The sequence below is a fragment of the Moschus berezovskii genome, chromosome 12 (genome assembly GCF_049115385.1).
Source record: "Moschus berezovskii isolate FMDL1 chromosome 12, NW_MosBer_1.0, whole genome shotgun sequence".
Classification (NCBI taxonomy): Eukaryota; Metazoa; Chordata; class Mammalia; order Artiodactyla; family Moschidae; genus Moschus; species Moschus berezovskii.
This window is the reverse complement of record NC_142471.1, coordinates 96,929,605-96,945,706: the sequence shown is the minus strand read 5'-3', so window position 1 is coordinate 96,945,706 and position 16,102 is coordinate 96,929,605. Positions and strand designations below refer to the sequence as shown.

At 56.6% G+C, this 16,102-nt stretch overlaps 1 protein-coding gene across 1 annotated transcript in view; it reads right to left on the bottom strand.

Moving 5' to 3' along the window:
• The window catches only part of LRRC27 (leucine rich repeat containing 27), a 30,723-nt gene extending 22,810 nt beyond the window's left edge, over nucleotides 1-7,913 (bottom strand). Inside the window, exons 1-4 of the mRNA XM_055424379.2 lie at nucleotides 7,791-7,913; nucleotides 6,881-7,132; nucleotides 2,589-2,719; nucleotides 151-209 (exon numbers count right to left, since the gene is read on the bottom strand). Of these exons, the coding sequence (XP_055280354.2) occupies nucleotides 151-209; nucleotides 2,589-2,719; nucleotides 6,881-7,072 (382 nt within the window). The 5' untranslated portion in view covers nucleotides 7,073-7,132; nucleotides 7,791-7,913. The remainder of the gene's footprint in view (nucleotides 1-150; nucleotides 210-2,588; nucleotides 2,720-6,880; nucleotides 7,133-7,790) is intronic.
• Between the last annotated feature and the right edge of the window lie 8,189 nt (nucleotides 7,914-16,102).

Genomic DNA, 16,102 nt, shown 5'->3' with positions numbered 1-16,102 from the left:
CCCGCCGTCTCGGCGCCCAGAGGGATGGAGCAGAGGGCGCCGGCTGTGTCCCCCATGTGGGGGCGGGCCTGTGTGTCCACTGCGCGTTCTGGGGGCTGCAGAAGCCCGCATTTAAACCCAGCTTTCATTTCGTTGCTTGTTAACACTTACCCAGCTCCACAGGTAACATTCTGATGGGATTTCTTTCTAAAAGCAAAGTTTTCAAATGCCTTCAAAACAAGACAAAAAATATATAATTTAGCAAGCAGGAAGTTGAATGAGCATCACATTCCTTCAGCTGTCCTCTCTCTGCGGCGGTGGCATCCAGGCAGGCATGCAGACGTTCCCCCCATGCTCTGCTCCGACAGCCAGCAACCTTGCTGCCTGGCAGCTGGTTGGGCTCAGCCTCAGCTCTGCGGCCGCCGGGACCAGGCAGCTCTTTGTGAGGGCCCGTCCCCTGCTCAGAGGGTGTTTAGTGGCATCCTGGTCTCACCCCACTAGACGCCCCCTCCCCAAGCGTGACAACCTCAGGATCTCCAGACGCTGCCAAACACCTGCTTGGGCACGATCGCCCCATCAAATACGTTGCAGGACACTTTCAATCTCTCCCTGCTAGCGGCTCACACAGCCATGACACGGACAGGGAGAATGTTAGGTGCTGTTTTGATTAGGCTTTTAGGAAAGTTTAAGGCTTTTAATAAGCCCATAATTACTTAAAATTTCTAACGAACATGTTTTTGGCTCTTTAGCATGCTGATCTAATTTTAATGACATAACGGGTTATAAACCATAGGCAAAATTATATCTTAGACAACATTCAGCAGCAGCTTTCAGTGGCAAAGTCAAAGAATTCTCAAGTTTGAGGCCGTTTATTTGTTTCAGAAGGAAGAACAGGGCTCACGAGAAGCAGCGCTGGTTTATTTCACCCTCTGGAGAGCGCTCACCCTCCAGACCCGAGAGCCACTGCTGAGTCAGTGATGGGCCAAGAGCACGAGACTGGTCTCAGCACAGCAGCCACAGGCCCTGTGATGAGCGGAGCCTCCGAAAACCCCCTGACACACACTCGGGGATGCTGAGGCCACTGGCCACGCTGGCGGGGAACCGTGAGAAAGCGGAGTGGGCAGAGCCGCTTGTCACACCGCTCCAGGCCCAGGGGCATGACCCCCGGCAGACCCAGGAGCTCAGGGAGATGGCCTGGGTGCCCCACCCTGGGCGCCCAAACGCCCGCTGCCAACAGAAAGGAGCTGCTTCCTGCGGAGCTGCAGCAGGCCCGGGCGATTCGTGGGGGCCTTTCTCTCCCTGTTACACACAATGGAACACTCACTTCTGTGAAATACTTTCAAAACCAGTGTGCAACCATCCAGGCGACCGAAGGGCCTTCTACAGCCCCTTCTCTGCGTTTCACGGGGGCTGCGATGACTCCTGTAGGAAGGGGGTCACCCTCGGACCCCTCTCTCCCTCCCACGCCCTCCATCCGACCTGAATGCATCGGCTCTCCTGCGTGGACAGCTGCAGGGCCTCCGGACAGGCCTGACCCCTCCCTGCAAACCTCTGTGACTTCCTGTCTCTTCTGTGATGAAATTCAAACTAGCAATCGTCCTGCGAGCTCAGGACCCCCCTTCCGGGCACTGCCCGCCGTCTCCCCTCCTCTGCTCTGTCCCAGGGACAGGCCTACCTCAGCGCCCTTGCAGTTGATGTCCCCTCTGCCACGGACACACTGACACGGCAGGAGGGTTTGAAATTCAAATCATGAGGCTTCCTAAAGGTCAAGAGCCTGCCATAGAAGGACTGGGCCTGGGGCCAAGGCACCTGAGAGAAGCATGTGGCTCTGGGGGGTGAATACCGGCTGACCTGTGGCTGCTGGGGGGTTCACAGGGGTAGGCAGTTTGGCCTCAGTTTTGAAGGGGGAAGCTAGGAGACACCTGGCATCTGGGTGGCAGGAACTCCGCAGGACAGTGCAGAGCATGCTCCAGGCTTTCCGGGTTCCCTAGATGGGAAGAGTGTCTCATTGTCTACTGGGAGCCAGCGCAGTCACACACGGGCCCTCGGGAGCGAAGCCGCTGGTCTGCATGCATCGGAAGTATTAATATTTCTGACGGGAGTCAGAGACGGTACCTGCTTGTGGGAAAGCCGCGTGCACCATCCAGCAGAGGCGCTGTGGTGCTGGCGTGTTCCGAGGCACTAAGTGTCCTCAGTGATAATCACGGACATGCTTTTGGGCTTCCCTCGTAGCTCAGTCGGTAAAGAATCTGCCTGCAATGCAGGAGACCTGGGTTCAATCCCTGGGCCAGGAAGATCTCCTGGAGAAGGGAATGGCCACCCACTCCAGCATTCTTGCCTGGAGAATCCCATGGACAGAGGAGCCTGGCGGGCTATAGTCCATGGGGTCGCAAAGGGTCGGGCACAGCTTAGCGACTAAACCAAACACACCACATATGCGTTTGGTACCTGCAGCCACCACACCTCTCAACGGCTCTGAAGACCCCACTACACGCTTCTGTCCTAAAGTCGAAATTCACGGGAGGAGTGGGGGAGAGCGAGGCAGCCAAACACAGGCACTTTAAGGAGACGATGACCTCCTCACCTGGCCAGACAAACACGCTACTCACTTGTGACAGCCAATCCCAGAGGGCAGCGCAGTGATCCTGTTGAATCGCAGGTCCAGCCACGAGAGGTTGGGCAGCAGCTGGAAGAAATCTTTAGGAATTGTGCACAAGGCATTTCGCTGAAGGTGCAATTGCTTCCGGGGGGAAAAGAAGAATGTTTCATCAGCTGACTAAATTCTAAAACATGATATATCCTCAAAACGTTTCCACTGGTGACTGTAATCACACTGCTGCTGCTGCTAAGTCACTTCAGTCGTGTCCAACTCTGTGTGACCCCATAGATGGAAGCCCACCAGGCTCCCCCGTCCCTGGGATTCTCCAGGCAAGAACACTGGAGTGGGTTGCCATTTCCTTCTCCAATGTGTGAAAGTGGAAAGCGAAAAGTGAAAGTGAAGTCGCTCAGTCGTGTCCGACCCTTAGCGACCCCACAGACTGCAGCCTACCAGGCTCCTCCATCCATGGGATTTTCTAGGCAAGAGTACTGGAGTGGCTTGCCATTGCCTTCTCCGTGTAATCACACAGAGCAAGGTAAAAGAAAACCCGAATGTTTCCCCTGAAATTGTTGAGACAGGAAACGCCAGCAGCAGAAAGTCAAGGCCTGGGGGCTTCCCTGGTGGTCCAGCGGTTCAGCATCTGCTCTGAATGCAGGGCACCCAGGTTCAGTCCCTGGTGGTGAAAACGGCCACACAAATTTAGCCGGAAACGGTTGCATTAGGAAGTTTGACCACCACCCAGTGGGCCCTGAGGTCAGCGCTACAAACCAGACAGGGCAGCGCAGAAGGGGAGAGGAAGAGAGCCACGCACGCTGACCGTCGTGAGCCGCGCACAAGCGCGATTTACCGCCGGAGCAGCCGGGTTGAGGGCGACACAGAAACCCCTTCTCTCCTGCCACCGCTCCGCGCTGCGCGCATCTGCCTTCTCACACACGGGAAAGTCTCAGTCGCTGAGTCGTGTCCGACTCTCTGCGACCCCGCGAACTGCAGCCCACCAGGCCCCTCTGTCCACGGGATTCTCCAGGCAAGGACACTGGAGCGGGCTGTCATTCCTGTCTCCAGGGGTCTTCCTGAGCCACACATGTATGCATCTATATATTTCTATTTACCGGGGCAGCAGAGTGGAGAACTTAAGGACACTGGCCGGAAACCAGGCTCCCTGGGTTCAAATCTCAATTTTGAAAAACCCGTGATCTGTGTGCCCTGGAGCAGGTTCCCGAGCCCCTCTGTGCTCTGGGCCTGGCCTGTGATGGGCGCACGCCTGGGGGGAACGGGGAGCCGCCGCGCTGTTACAGCCCAGGGCACACGGCAGGCACTCCTCTGCCACCAGGGTCTCGGCTCCCAGCTCTGCCGCCAACGCCAGCTTCCAAGTCCCATCAAGCGCAGGGCAGATGCTGGAGACATGCCGGTGAGAAACCACAGACATGCTGAAAACACAACCCCGAGTAAGCTCAGACGTGGCAGCATGGCTCCCCGCGGCCGGGGGACCGTGTGGTGACAGGACTCGGCTTGTGGACGCCACCGCTCTGGGCCCCTCCCGGCCCAGCCCCCAGGCAGCTTTAGGCGCTGTCTTCCAGGCTCAGCACTGAAGCTGCGGGTCCTCGTCAACACCAGAAGAGGAGATTGCAGACACACGCTGGCCCCCGCCTCTGCCCCCCGGGGCGGGCTGAGTGCATCACATGAGCCCACCCCGCCTGCCGGGCTCCATGAGGCCTCGTGAGGACAGGGAGGCTGGGGAGGGGGTCTGTGTCCCCTGACTGTGAGGGTCTCTGCGGGTGTGACTGGAGGCTCTGGAGGGTGTTGCTATGGCTGCAAAGCTCACCCGTAACCCCTGAAGAGCCACAGCTTGGAGTGGTCACCTCACTCGGGGATTTATGGCCACGGTGATAAGGCTGACGCCTCTGTATCGTGAGAGGCACAAATAAAGTCCCTTCATTCAGGCTAAAGAAGGCTTCCTCCTCTTACACATGAAGGCACCATGAGTCTCTACACTGCTGGGCTCCTCGTTCAGAACTGAGAGCGTCTGCTTCATTGAAAGTGGTATCTTATAGGAAGACACAGGACTTCACTCGTGGAGGGCAGCACTAAGGGAACAGCAAGGCCAGTGCCGGCCTGACAGCAAAAACGGTGTGGAACACAGCCAGGGTTAAGAAAGCAGGCAGCCACTTAAGTCTAAGCACACAGCCACATGTATGGGGTGGCCAAGATGTCCATTCATTTCTTTGCGTATGATGGTTCTAGTAGCTCTGGTCTTTAACTTCACTGGAAACAGTTCTGTTACATTGTGACAGCTGTCATATCCGTATACGTTTTGTTAAAAAAAACTTACCAAAATTGGTGAATTTTGGTGCAGCCATTTAAATACTGAAGATGGAAGAAAAAAAAGCAACATTTTCAGCATCTCATTGACTGAGCATGCACACACAAAAGCTTTCTTATTTCGAGAAAGGTAAGAATGAGATTGAAACGCAAGAAAAGACTTGTGCCGTGTATGGAGAAGGTGCTGTGACTGGTCAAAAGTGTCAGAAGTGGTTTGTGAAGTTTTATGCTGGAGATTTCTCCCTGGATGATGCTCCACGGCTTGAAGTTGACAGCCATCAAACTGAGACATTGAGAACAATCAACGCTACACCACCCAACCACGCGGGAGATACTGGACACACTCAAAATGTTCCAGCAAGCACGGAAAACCATCTGCACGAGCTTGACTATGCTCATCGCTTCGATATTTGGGTTCCACGTAAGTTAAGTGAAAAAAACCTTCTGTACCTTATTTCCACATGTGATTCTCTACTTAAACATAACAAAAATGTTCCATTTTTAAAACACCAGGCAAGGAAAAATGGATACTGTACAAAAGTGTGGAACAGAATAGATCACAGGGCGAGTGAAATGATCCACCACCAACCACACCAAAGGCTGGTCTTCATACAAAGGTGAGGTGATGTATGGGGTGGGGTGGGCAGGGAGTCCTCTGCTGCTTCTGGAAAACCACACGATTAGGTCCAACAAGTTGCTCCCAGTGAGACCAACTGAAAGCAGCACGTCAAGGAGACTGTCCGGAATCAGTCAACAGGAAAAACCTCCCCTCAGGATAATGCGAGACTGAACGCTTCTTTGGTGACCAGGCAAACACCGTTACAGCTGGGCTGGGAAGTTCTGATTCATCCTCCGTATCCAGCAGACGCTGCACTTCTGGATGTTCATTCGTCTCAGTCTTTACAAAATTCTCTTAATGGAAAAATTTCAATTCCCTGGAAGACTGTAAAAGGCACTCAGAACAGTTCTTTGCTCAAAAAGCTAACAAGCTTTGGGAAGATGAAATTATGAAGTTGCCTGGGAAATGGCAGAAGGTAAGGCAACAAAATGAATATGTAGTTCAATAAAGTTCTTGGTGAAAATGAAAACTGTCTTTTATTTTTACTTAAAAATCGAAGCTTTCCAGCCAATCTCATAAGAGCACTGAAAACTGTCAATCAGCAGGCTAACAGTGTGACACGTGGGTGTGTGTCCTGTGTGGACACTGCTTTATACGCTGATCACTTAACCCTCCTGATAAACCGTGAAGACAAGGAGAGGTTCAAGGAGCTGCCTGACTATTGGGCAGTGAGAGAACTGCGGACCCTGGACAGTCTCCACCAAGCTGTGCAGAGGGAACTGTGTGGCAGAACTCGCCGCAGGAAGACAGACCTGCTGGATCTCAAGGAGGCGAGGGCCCGACCCCATGAAGGCACGGGGCCCGCAACAGAGTCCAGCACTCGACATGGGCAGCGCTGTGGGGTAAGAAAGCTTTTACTGACGGTTTAAAGGGGTATTGCGGTTTTGGTTTTTTAGATTTTTTTTTAATGGACCATTTTCTAACTCTATTGTTTTTGTTACAATACTGCTTCTGTTTTTCGTTTTGATTTTTTGCCTGAGAGGCATGTGGAATCTTAGCTCCCGACCGGGGATCAAACCCACAGCCCCTGCACTGGAAGGCAAAGGCTCAGCCACTGGACCTCCAGGGAAGTCTCTCAGGGTGTTGAGTTTTGACCAAGAGACCAAGCGTGTTTTCAGCAACAGTTCCCACCCACCATGGGCTTTTCACTTAAGACGTTTCTGAGGAGAGGACATTAGCATCTGGCTGGTCCCCTGCTGGAATTTCTCATTTTGCAGTGAGCAGCACATGAAACCCCAGGCTAACCCTCTTCCAATCCACCTCATTCTAGAATTTCTCTCTAAAAAGTAATCTACAAGTGAGGAAAGCCTTCATTCACATCTACCTGGCATGCATGTACCAAGCCCCGAGGCTGCCCCACTTACTCTGAGGTTGGGGACTTTAAAGATCTCCTCAAAATGGTGAAGACCACTTTGACTCAAGTCTAAAATCGCTGAGAAGATGACCCCCTGGTGAACGTCTCTGGAGGCGGAAGCAGGCTTGCTCCCAGCCTGGCCAGCGCTGCTCTCCGGGTCACCAGCCCCGCAGGAAACCGAGAGGGAACCGCTCCCCTCCATCAGTCGGCCGGGAGGAAGCACTCTGGGGACGACAGCACATCCTCCTGGGTGTGGAGTCACCTGGAGACGGGGAGGGGAGACACAGCAACAATGAGTACACGGCACAGTCACGCCTACGGCGGCTCGCAGGCCTTCAGAGACTGCTAGCTTACGAAAACCTGCGCGTCTACTACACAGCATCATAAACTGGACTTTGGCAAAACACAGGGGCTGCAAGAAGGTTCAGATTAAACTGCTCCGCTCCTCCCTCTGCACCTCGGAGTTCCAGACTTAACTTTTAATTCCTGGAGAATGCAAAGGAGGAATGGCTTCTCGAGGGATGAAACCGAATCAGGACGGTTCTAAATCCACAAGCGGGCATCTCCCGCCCTGAGTGCGGAGGGGGCCCTGAGCTCGCCCTTTCTTATTTGCAGGTCTGGGTCCGCCCCATCAGCGTTTCGCTCAGCGCGGGTGCTGCCAGCTCAGGCGTCTGCTGAGTGTCTGTCCTTCCATTTCAGGGGCGGGGAGTGCGGGGCCCGCGCCCCCTGGGCCTCCCCGTGGGTCCTTTTCTATGACTCGGGGGAGTGCAGGCTGCAACCTCCGCAAACCTCTGAACCAGGAGAAAGTCTCAGGCCCGCGAGCGGGCGGGGCGGGCAGCGCTCCGGGCCCCACCTCCCACCACCCGGCGCCCCCAGCCTCTCCCGATGGGTCCCCGCGCCGGCCCACAGCCCGTCCTCACCCGCCCGCCCGGGGCGCCGAGGGCCCGGCGGAACAATGCAGGCGGCGGGCGCACGCGGTCGCCATGGAGACGCGGCCTTACGGAGGCAGCGGGCGCACGCGGTCACCATGGAGACGCCGGGCCGTACGGCGGCCCGCGGGCGCCAAACCGCGCGGAGGACGCGTGCGGACGCTGCTGCGCCTGCGCGCGCGCGGGTCTGGCGTGAAGGACTCGGCCGCGCCCACCGCCCGCGCCCGGGTTTGCTGGGCGGTCGGCGACACGGACGGAGGGGGGCGTTCCCGACGGGGGGGACTAGGGCGCCGAGGCCCGGAGCGTCCTGCTGCGGGAGGGCGGGGGCCGCGGGGAGCCGCCGGTCGCACGCTCGGGAAGGCTCGCTTTCCAGGTGGACGCCCTCCCCGCTCTTTACCTCCCCGCCTGCGCAGCCAGACGTCCTTCCTCCTGGGGTCACGGGGGGCGGCCCCGGCCGCGGTCGTCAGCCCGACACCCGGCGCCCAGCGGGACAAGGGAGCCCCCCGACCCCCCAGGGCCTGTCCCTGAGATCCGGCTGGAAGGGCTTCGGACACCTAGACCCGCCACCAGGAGGGAGATGACGCCCATGAGGCTTTGTCTCGGGGCTGGGCCTCCGCCCCTCGCGCCCAGGCAGGAAGGTCTGCGCGCCCGCGCAGGGCCAGCGGGGGAGACGTCATTAAGGGAGCTGACCTCTGCGGCAGCGGGGCTGCTTGGAGGGTCTCTGGAAGCTGCCGCCCCCCTGCCTGACGCTGCAGCCGCAAGTGTGCGGAGCAGGTAGTCGGGAAGGGAAGGTGGAGCCGGAGCGGGGACCAGTGAGCCCAAGCTGGAACCCACGAGGATGGACGCGACCCCTGGGTGTCCTGCAGAAGTTGGCACCCATGTCAGGAAACTGCACACACTCCTGGCCCAGGAGCTGGAGCAGCAAAAGGATGACTTGAGCGGTGACTCAGCTGCACACCTGCCTCCCACCAGGCTGGCAGAGAAAGGGCGTCCTATGCCAGCCGCAGCCACACCTGGGCCCCTGCCCTGACGCTCCAAGTATCAGAACAGTCCAGCTGCTGCCTCATGCTCCTGCTTGTTGTTCGGTGGCTGAGTCATGTCCGACTCATGCTCCCCTACCGTCTCCCAAACCTCATGCCAAGAGCCAAGTTAGGAAACGGGCCGGAAAAGGAATTCTGGAGTAGTTCAGCCCAGCCTGCTGACACATCACAGAGCCACTCAGCACCTGTCAGACGTGAGGAAAGGGCTGACTGGACGCTGAACAGGCGACCGGAAGCGCCAGTACTAGAGCTGTGAGGAGCCTCACGCGGGTTTAACAAAGGACAGCTTTGGGTCTCTGCTGCGGTCACAGCAGGCGAGGCCATTCAGACCAGCCCATCCATAAACACCGGGGTGAGGGAAATTTTCCACGCGCTGTGCTGTATGTCAATACTAGAGTTTATTCTGGACATTCTTAAAATATGGGTGAGTTTTGCTCTTAGGCTCAGAAAGGATTTCTTAAACAGGATATAAAAGCAGTAACCATAAAAACAAATGTTGATAAATTCACTACATTAAAAGTACTCGTTTGTCTAAAAGATACCATGAGGAAAATTCAAAATTGAGCCGCAAACAGGGGAAGATATTGCCAATTCTTATATCAAATAAAAATTAGTTCCATGATATATAATCCAATATATATGCAGAATACATAAAGAATTATAATGAAATTTTTAAAAGATTAAGATAGTTACATTTAGATTAACAGGCAAAATATATGAACCAACAACTCCCAGTAGAGGGGAAAAAACAGCCAATAAAACATAAAAAGAGGACTTCCTTGATGGCACGTGGTGTGCAAAGTGCAAGTTGCTCTGTTGTGTCCTACTCTTTGGGACCCCATGAACTGTACAGTCCATGGAATTCTCCAGGCCAGAATACTGGAGTGGGTAGCCTTTCCCGTCTCCAGGGGATCTTCCCAACTCAGGGATCGAACCCAGGTCTCCCACATTGCAGGCGGATTCTTTACCAGCTGAGCCACAAGGGAAGCCCTTGTGGATAATCCACCTGGCAATGCGGGGGGCACAGGTTCTGTCCCTGGTGGGGGATGATTCCACATGCCTCAGAGCAGCTGAGCCTGTGCAATGCAGCTCCTGAGCCCTAGAGCCAGCAAGCCGCTAGCAATGAGCTTGTGTGCCGCAACCACTGAGCCGTGCACCCAGAGCCTGTGCTCTGCAACAGAAGGAGCTGCCGCAATGAGAAGCTCGGCTCCCCAACTAGAGAGGAGCCCCCACTCTGCATTAGAGGAAGCCCTCATGCGTCAGGGAAGACCCAGAGCAGCCAACACTACATGGAACAAACAAGCGAATACAGCAGTGTGTGCTTGTCAAAGGATTTCTTTAGGTTATACAAAGATGCTCCGCTTCACCGGCGAGCGGGGAAATACAATTTTATCCAAATGAGACGCCACTTCACCCTTGCTCAGTTGCCAAAAATGAAGAGGTCGGGAAGCCCCTGTGTTCGTGCTCATTCTCCTGTCAGGGGGTGTGTCAGCCCTTGGGGAGTGTGGGAAGGCACCAGCTCTCCTGTGTCGGCTGGACTTCCACGTACAGTGACCCCACGTTCCCCTCCGGAGTCTCACAAACAGAGATACATCCGGATAGGTGGGTGGAGATATTCACAGCAGCCTCCCCTACTCTGGCAAAACCTGGAAAGGACCCCAAAGGCCAAGACAGGAGAAAGCCATGAAATGAGCCCGCACTGGCTACACACATTGAGAATGGGTCTTAGAAACAGCTTTTGGTGGAAAAAAAGCAAATTCCAGGAGACTGTAGAGTATGAGACATTTTTTTATACACGCAAAACTAAATAAGTTCTGAATGGTAGGATTCTAAAACGACAAAAACCAAGACTCAGGCTGGCCGTGATCTGAGCCGGGGGAGCAGGAGACGGGGCGCGTGGCTGGTGTTGAAGGTTGGGCTGTGTCCCCCGATCAAAGCCCTGGCCCCAGGATCTCAGTCGTGACTTACGCGGAGACAGGGTGCTTAAAGAGGAGATGGTGTTAAACACGGTCATGGAACGGCCCTTCTCCAGTGTGACTGTGTCCTTACAGAAGAAGAGATCAGGACACAGTCACGCAGAGGGACGACCCGTGAGGACGCGGGAAGAAGTCTGCAAGCCAGCCAGCTCTGCTCACTCCTTGATGTTGGACTTCCAGCCTCAGACCATGAGAAGAAAAATCCCTGTCATTTAAGTGACTGCTCTGCAGTCTTTGTTACCACGGCCCCAGGAACGAATGCAGTGGCAGTCAGAGGGTGGGGGTGTCCCTCCATCCGGGGTGGGGGTGCTGGTGAAGTGGGCGGCCCCTAGGTGCTGTTTCACTGTTACCCGTCTGTGTGTGGGTGCCACTCTGTCTGCATCCTGTTCCAGGAGAGAAGGGGTGGGGGCAGGGCTGAGCATCTGCAGCCTGTCTACTTGGGGGGGCTGTCATGACACCCCTTCCTGCCATCACCTGGGCCTGGGGGTCATTCTTGGAGGTCGGCGGGGTCTTTCCCACGCTCTGGCTGAACCTCGGGCAGTTACCTGCCTCCCAGGCCCTCTCTCCTTCACCTGTGGAGCAGGGTGGCCATGAGGGGCTTTGGAGGGCAGCTATGAGTCCGGATCACGGTGAGAGGCAGCGGTGCTGCCCGAGGGGCCAGAAGCAGGCAAGGGCGCGTCTGGTGCCGCGAGGAGGAGGGGTCGTCACCCTAGTGTCGAGAGCAGGGAGGCCATGGAGGGCTGGGTACGGGCGGGCGGAGGGCCTGGACTCATGCCAGCCGTTCCCCCCGCCCTCCAGCTGCCTGCCCCCTCCAGGCAGGTCTAAGGGGACACAAGAATGTAGCGACCCCTCAGAATAAGACACGAAAACAGGTGATTTCTCCCTGGGGGCCTTTCCAGGGCCACAGACCAAGCAGGCTCAATCTGATCAGAACTCGGCAGTGACCGTGACACCCGCTGGTCCCCGGCCTGGGTCTGACAACCGTGAGTGCTCTGTGCTGACCTAGCAGACCCCCAGTGTCACTGAGGTCTCATCTCCATGCCTGGCAGGCGCCTCTGTCCTGGGTGGGACCTGCCCAGCACTCACAGTGAGCTGCTCTCAGCTCCAGGCCCCGGCCCTCCCCCCAGTGCTGGGTGCCTGGCTAAGGGCTGGCCAAGGCCCTCCAAAGCATGTGCTGACTGGTGCCTGCAGAGACCTACCCCAGCCCGGAACTTGGAAGGCAAACACCCAGCTGCCCAGTGGAGATAAACCTCCTGTGTGCGCACCTGCAGTTGCTCCTCGTCCAGGGCAGGTGGCCTCCCCACCACAGACGATACTTTCCAGGGGCCTGAAAAGGAACGGGCTTGGGCTGCAAAGCTTGCCTTAGCATCGGAGCTCCAAAAGGAGTCAGAGATGGGAAGCCCCACTTTGAAGAGAGGATGGGGGACAAGTACAGAAACCCAGACAGTGCAGGAAATTGGCTTGGCCCGTTCTTTAAGGATTTCAGGAGAAATTGTACAGAACCACCTCAGAAGCGAGGGTTCTCCCCCAGAATCCTTCCTCCCCACGTGGTCCTCACCCTTGACAAGCCAGCTGCGAGTGCATATTCCTGTTCAAGGGGAGGGAAGCGTGGCCACGAGGGGGATGCTGAGGGCAGAGCATCAGGTGGCAGAGACCCTCTCAGGCCCTGAAACTGGGTGGATGCGTCCCTGCTGAACTCTGTCTGGACTTGGAACAGAGAGCTCTTGATTTCTTCCAGTGTCTCCCTTTAGGAATGGAAATGTCTGTTCTATGCTTGTCCCACCATTGCATTTTGGAAGCAGATAGCTTGTTTCTAGAGTCACAGGTCCACCAATGGAGAACTTTGCATCAGATTGGGTCAAACCTTGAGTCTCACCCAGACCCGAGTTACACAATGGGTCTTGCACTTCTGAGCTGATAACATTTAGACGAGATTTTTGGACTGAGTCGAAGCTCTAATGGTGAGATTTTCTGGATGCTGGGATGTGAATGTATTCTGCACGTGGGGTGGGCTTAGATTTGGGAACCAGGCAGTGGACTGTAGTGGGTTTAGTGGTGGCCACCCCCCAAAAGATATGTCCACCTGAAACCTGTGAATATGACCTTATTTGGAAATAGGGTAATTAAGTTAAAGATCCTGCATTAATGTGTTCATACTCTCAGTTGTGTCTGACTTTGTGACCCCATGGACTGTGGCCCGCCGGGCTCCTCTGTCCATGGGGTTTCCCAGGCAAGAATACTGGAGTGGGTTGCCATTTCTTTCTCCAGGGGATCTTCCCGACCCAGGGATCGAATCAGTGTCTCTTGCATTGGCAGGTGGATTCTTTACCACTAATGCCACACAATTATCCTACATTAAGGTGAGTACTAAGTCCTATAACAAATGTCCTTTTTTTCTTAACAAAATAAATTTATTTATTTGGCTGTGCTGGGTCTCTTGGTTGTGGCATGTGGGATCCAGTTTCCTGACCAGGGATCGAGCCTGGGTGCTGTGCATTGGGACTGCAGAGATTTAGCCCCTGGACCACCAGGGAAGTCCCACAAGCGTCCTTGGAAAGGCAGAAAAGGGGAGCAGACACAGATGAAAAGCTGGCGTGATGACGGAGTAGAGCTTGGAGCGACGCCTCTGCGGACCGTGAGGTCCCAGGAGCTGCCAGGAGCTGGGGGAGACGTCTCAGGACCCCAGAGGGGACCGCCCTGCTGACACCTTGATTTCCGACTTCTGGGCTCCAGAACCGGAGAAAACACCTTTGTGTCGTTTTCGCCCACGAGTCTGTAGTTCTTTGTCCCAGCAGCTGGTACACTGGGTGTCTGATGAGGTTAAGCGCTGACTGTGTTGATGCCTGGTGCCATGACAACAGCGGGAAGGATTCCTCCCAGCGGCTGTGGGGCTCCTGTTCTCCGCGGTGCATTTTCTTCTCTGGTTCTTGCTTTCTGGAGTCACAGAAGCCGGGCAGTCCTATGACCTCGAGAGTCAGTACTGTCACCAGGCAACCCAGCCACCCAGCACTTGGTACCCACATCCTTGCTTCCACGTGGCCTTTGTCCCGTGTCCCACCAGGGCTCAGTCTGATGGCCCTGTGGTCAGGGATGACCTGGTTTTCTACTTCCTGCTGCGAAGGGGACTCATGGATTTCCCACATATGTGAGCAACTCCGACTGGAATCCTATTTGAGCTTGTTTCCTGTTTCCTAGGGTCAGTTCTGGTATGTTCCCCAGCAGGAAACAGTGCATTCAAGTTGAGCAGTCTGAGGGGAATTTAACAGGGACCACTTACAAAAGTTCAGGCAGTGTGTTAATTTCAGAATGAGACTATAGGACAAGGTACACATCAGAACTGGAGACTGACAGCCACATCCTCTCAGGAGGCACAGCTTTCTGGATGAATTACAGGCTGATGCACATTTATGCTGGGGTTTCAGGAGCTGAGCCGTGAGTATAAATCAGACTCCTGCTGCTCTGCACAGGCCCTGTCTAAGCGGGCCCCCGCCATCCCCCAGAGACACTGACCACTTTCAGTCCTCGCACACTAGCTCATTTCAATCTCAGGGGCAGTGTCCTCACAGCTCCTGGGCCCCAGGCCTTCACCACGTCAGCAGCTGGGACCCCTGCGGGCCACCCCAGCTGTGGTGGTCCCATGACCATGCGCTGCCCAGGATCCGGTGCGGGGGCTCCACGGGCAGGCTGACGGGGACACATTTCTCTGGTGACTGCACCACCCATAATCTCCTGTCACTTTCACAGCATGGAGAGGGCCCTGTCCTCACCCCGCCCACCTTCCTGTTCAGTGTGGGCACCCCTGGGCACAGGGATGCCCTACTGGCACCCCCGCCCCCTCTCCGTTCACAGGCAAGTCCCTCCCAGGCCCCAAGAACATCACAGGGGCCCCCATGGGGTGCGGCAGCCTGGTCTGCTCTCTGGTGAGCAGCTCGCACCCACCTTTCCTCTGTCTCCTGCCCACTCTGCAGTCTACCTGGGGGGGGCTCTCTGCCTCGGTGGCCCCTGTTTCAGAAATATTCCTGCACTCACTGCTGCCTGGGAAGGATGTCGACAGAGCCCTTCATCTGTCCAGGTGCTGAGCTGGCGCCTTCAACATGCCCACTGGAAGACAGGGCTTGTCAGAGGGGTTGTATTCAGAGGGCTAGGGCAGCTCCATGGAAGGAGGCTGAGCCCGAAGCCCAGGGAACTCGCCTCCCTGGGGTTGAACTCAAGGTAGGACGCATTGCCACGTTTTGCTGTGGCAAGTGCACCCCCAAACATCAGTGACTTCCCACAGGGGCCGAGTTCTCCCTTGTTCTGCTCATCCACTGCTGGTTGGATGGTGGTCCCCCAGTGATCTGGACTCCTTCTGAGCCAAGGAGGCGTGTGCGGCCAGTCTGGACACTGGCTGTAAAGTGTGGCTCAGAAATGACCCAGATCACCTCTGCTCACCTTGCGTTGGTCAAGCAGCCCACACTGGTCAAGGAGCTCCACCGAATTTCAAAGGTGGAGTTGGGGACAGGCCTAGTCCTCCCGCGGAGGGAGGAACAGCCAAGACTGAGACAGCACCTGCGGGCCGGGGTGGCTCCAGGGCCGGACGGGCCAGGATGGCTGAAGGGTGTCCACGGAGGAACGGGGCCCCCGGGGGGCGGGGGGAGAGATTCCCAGGTCCCCGTGTCCTGGTTTGCAGGTCGGGTAGGTGATCTGCCCTCATCCAGGGGCAGCAGAGGCCCTTTCGGGACTTCCTGGGGGAGGAACCTAAGGAGGCGAAGGATTCCAAAAGTCAAAATCAGAGAACTCAACAAAAGCAAGCCCTCAGTGACCAAGCGTCAGGCATGCAGGGCTGGGCGGTACCGGGAGCCATCTCGTGGGCTGTCCACTGTGCTTTCCCGGCGAGGTCTCTCCTGGCCCTGCGATGGGGATCGGGGAGGTCAAACCGAGCCTCGACACCCCGACTCCTCGCGCAATACGCCGCACACGGCTCCCGGGCCGGCCCGAAGCGCAGACATGCTCCGGGAGCTTCTCGTCCCGACCTGTGCCCGGCCGGCCGCACTGAGAGCCCGACCGGAGACCCAACCACAGCGACCTAACCAGGGGAACCCGAGGGCGCGGGCGCAGGTGCTCAGCGTCGCGGCGACCCCGAGCGCGCCCGTGCGTGTGTGTGCGCGCGAGCTCGCCGCGGGGTCTGGGCCGGCCGCGCGGGGAGGGGCTCCCGGCCCGGGCCAGCTCCCGCCGCGCCCCTCTTTCCGGGGGGCCCTGGTGCAGCCGCAGCGCTGAAGCGGCGCCGGGCGCGGGGCCGCTAGGCGGC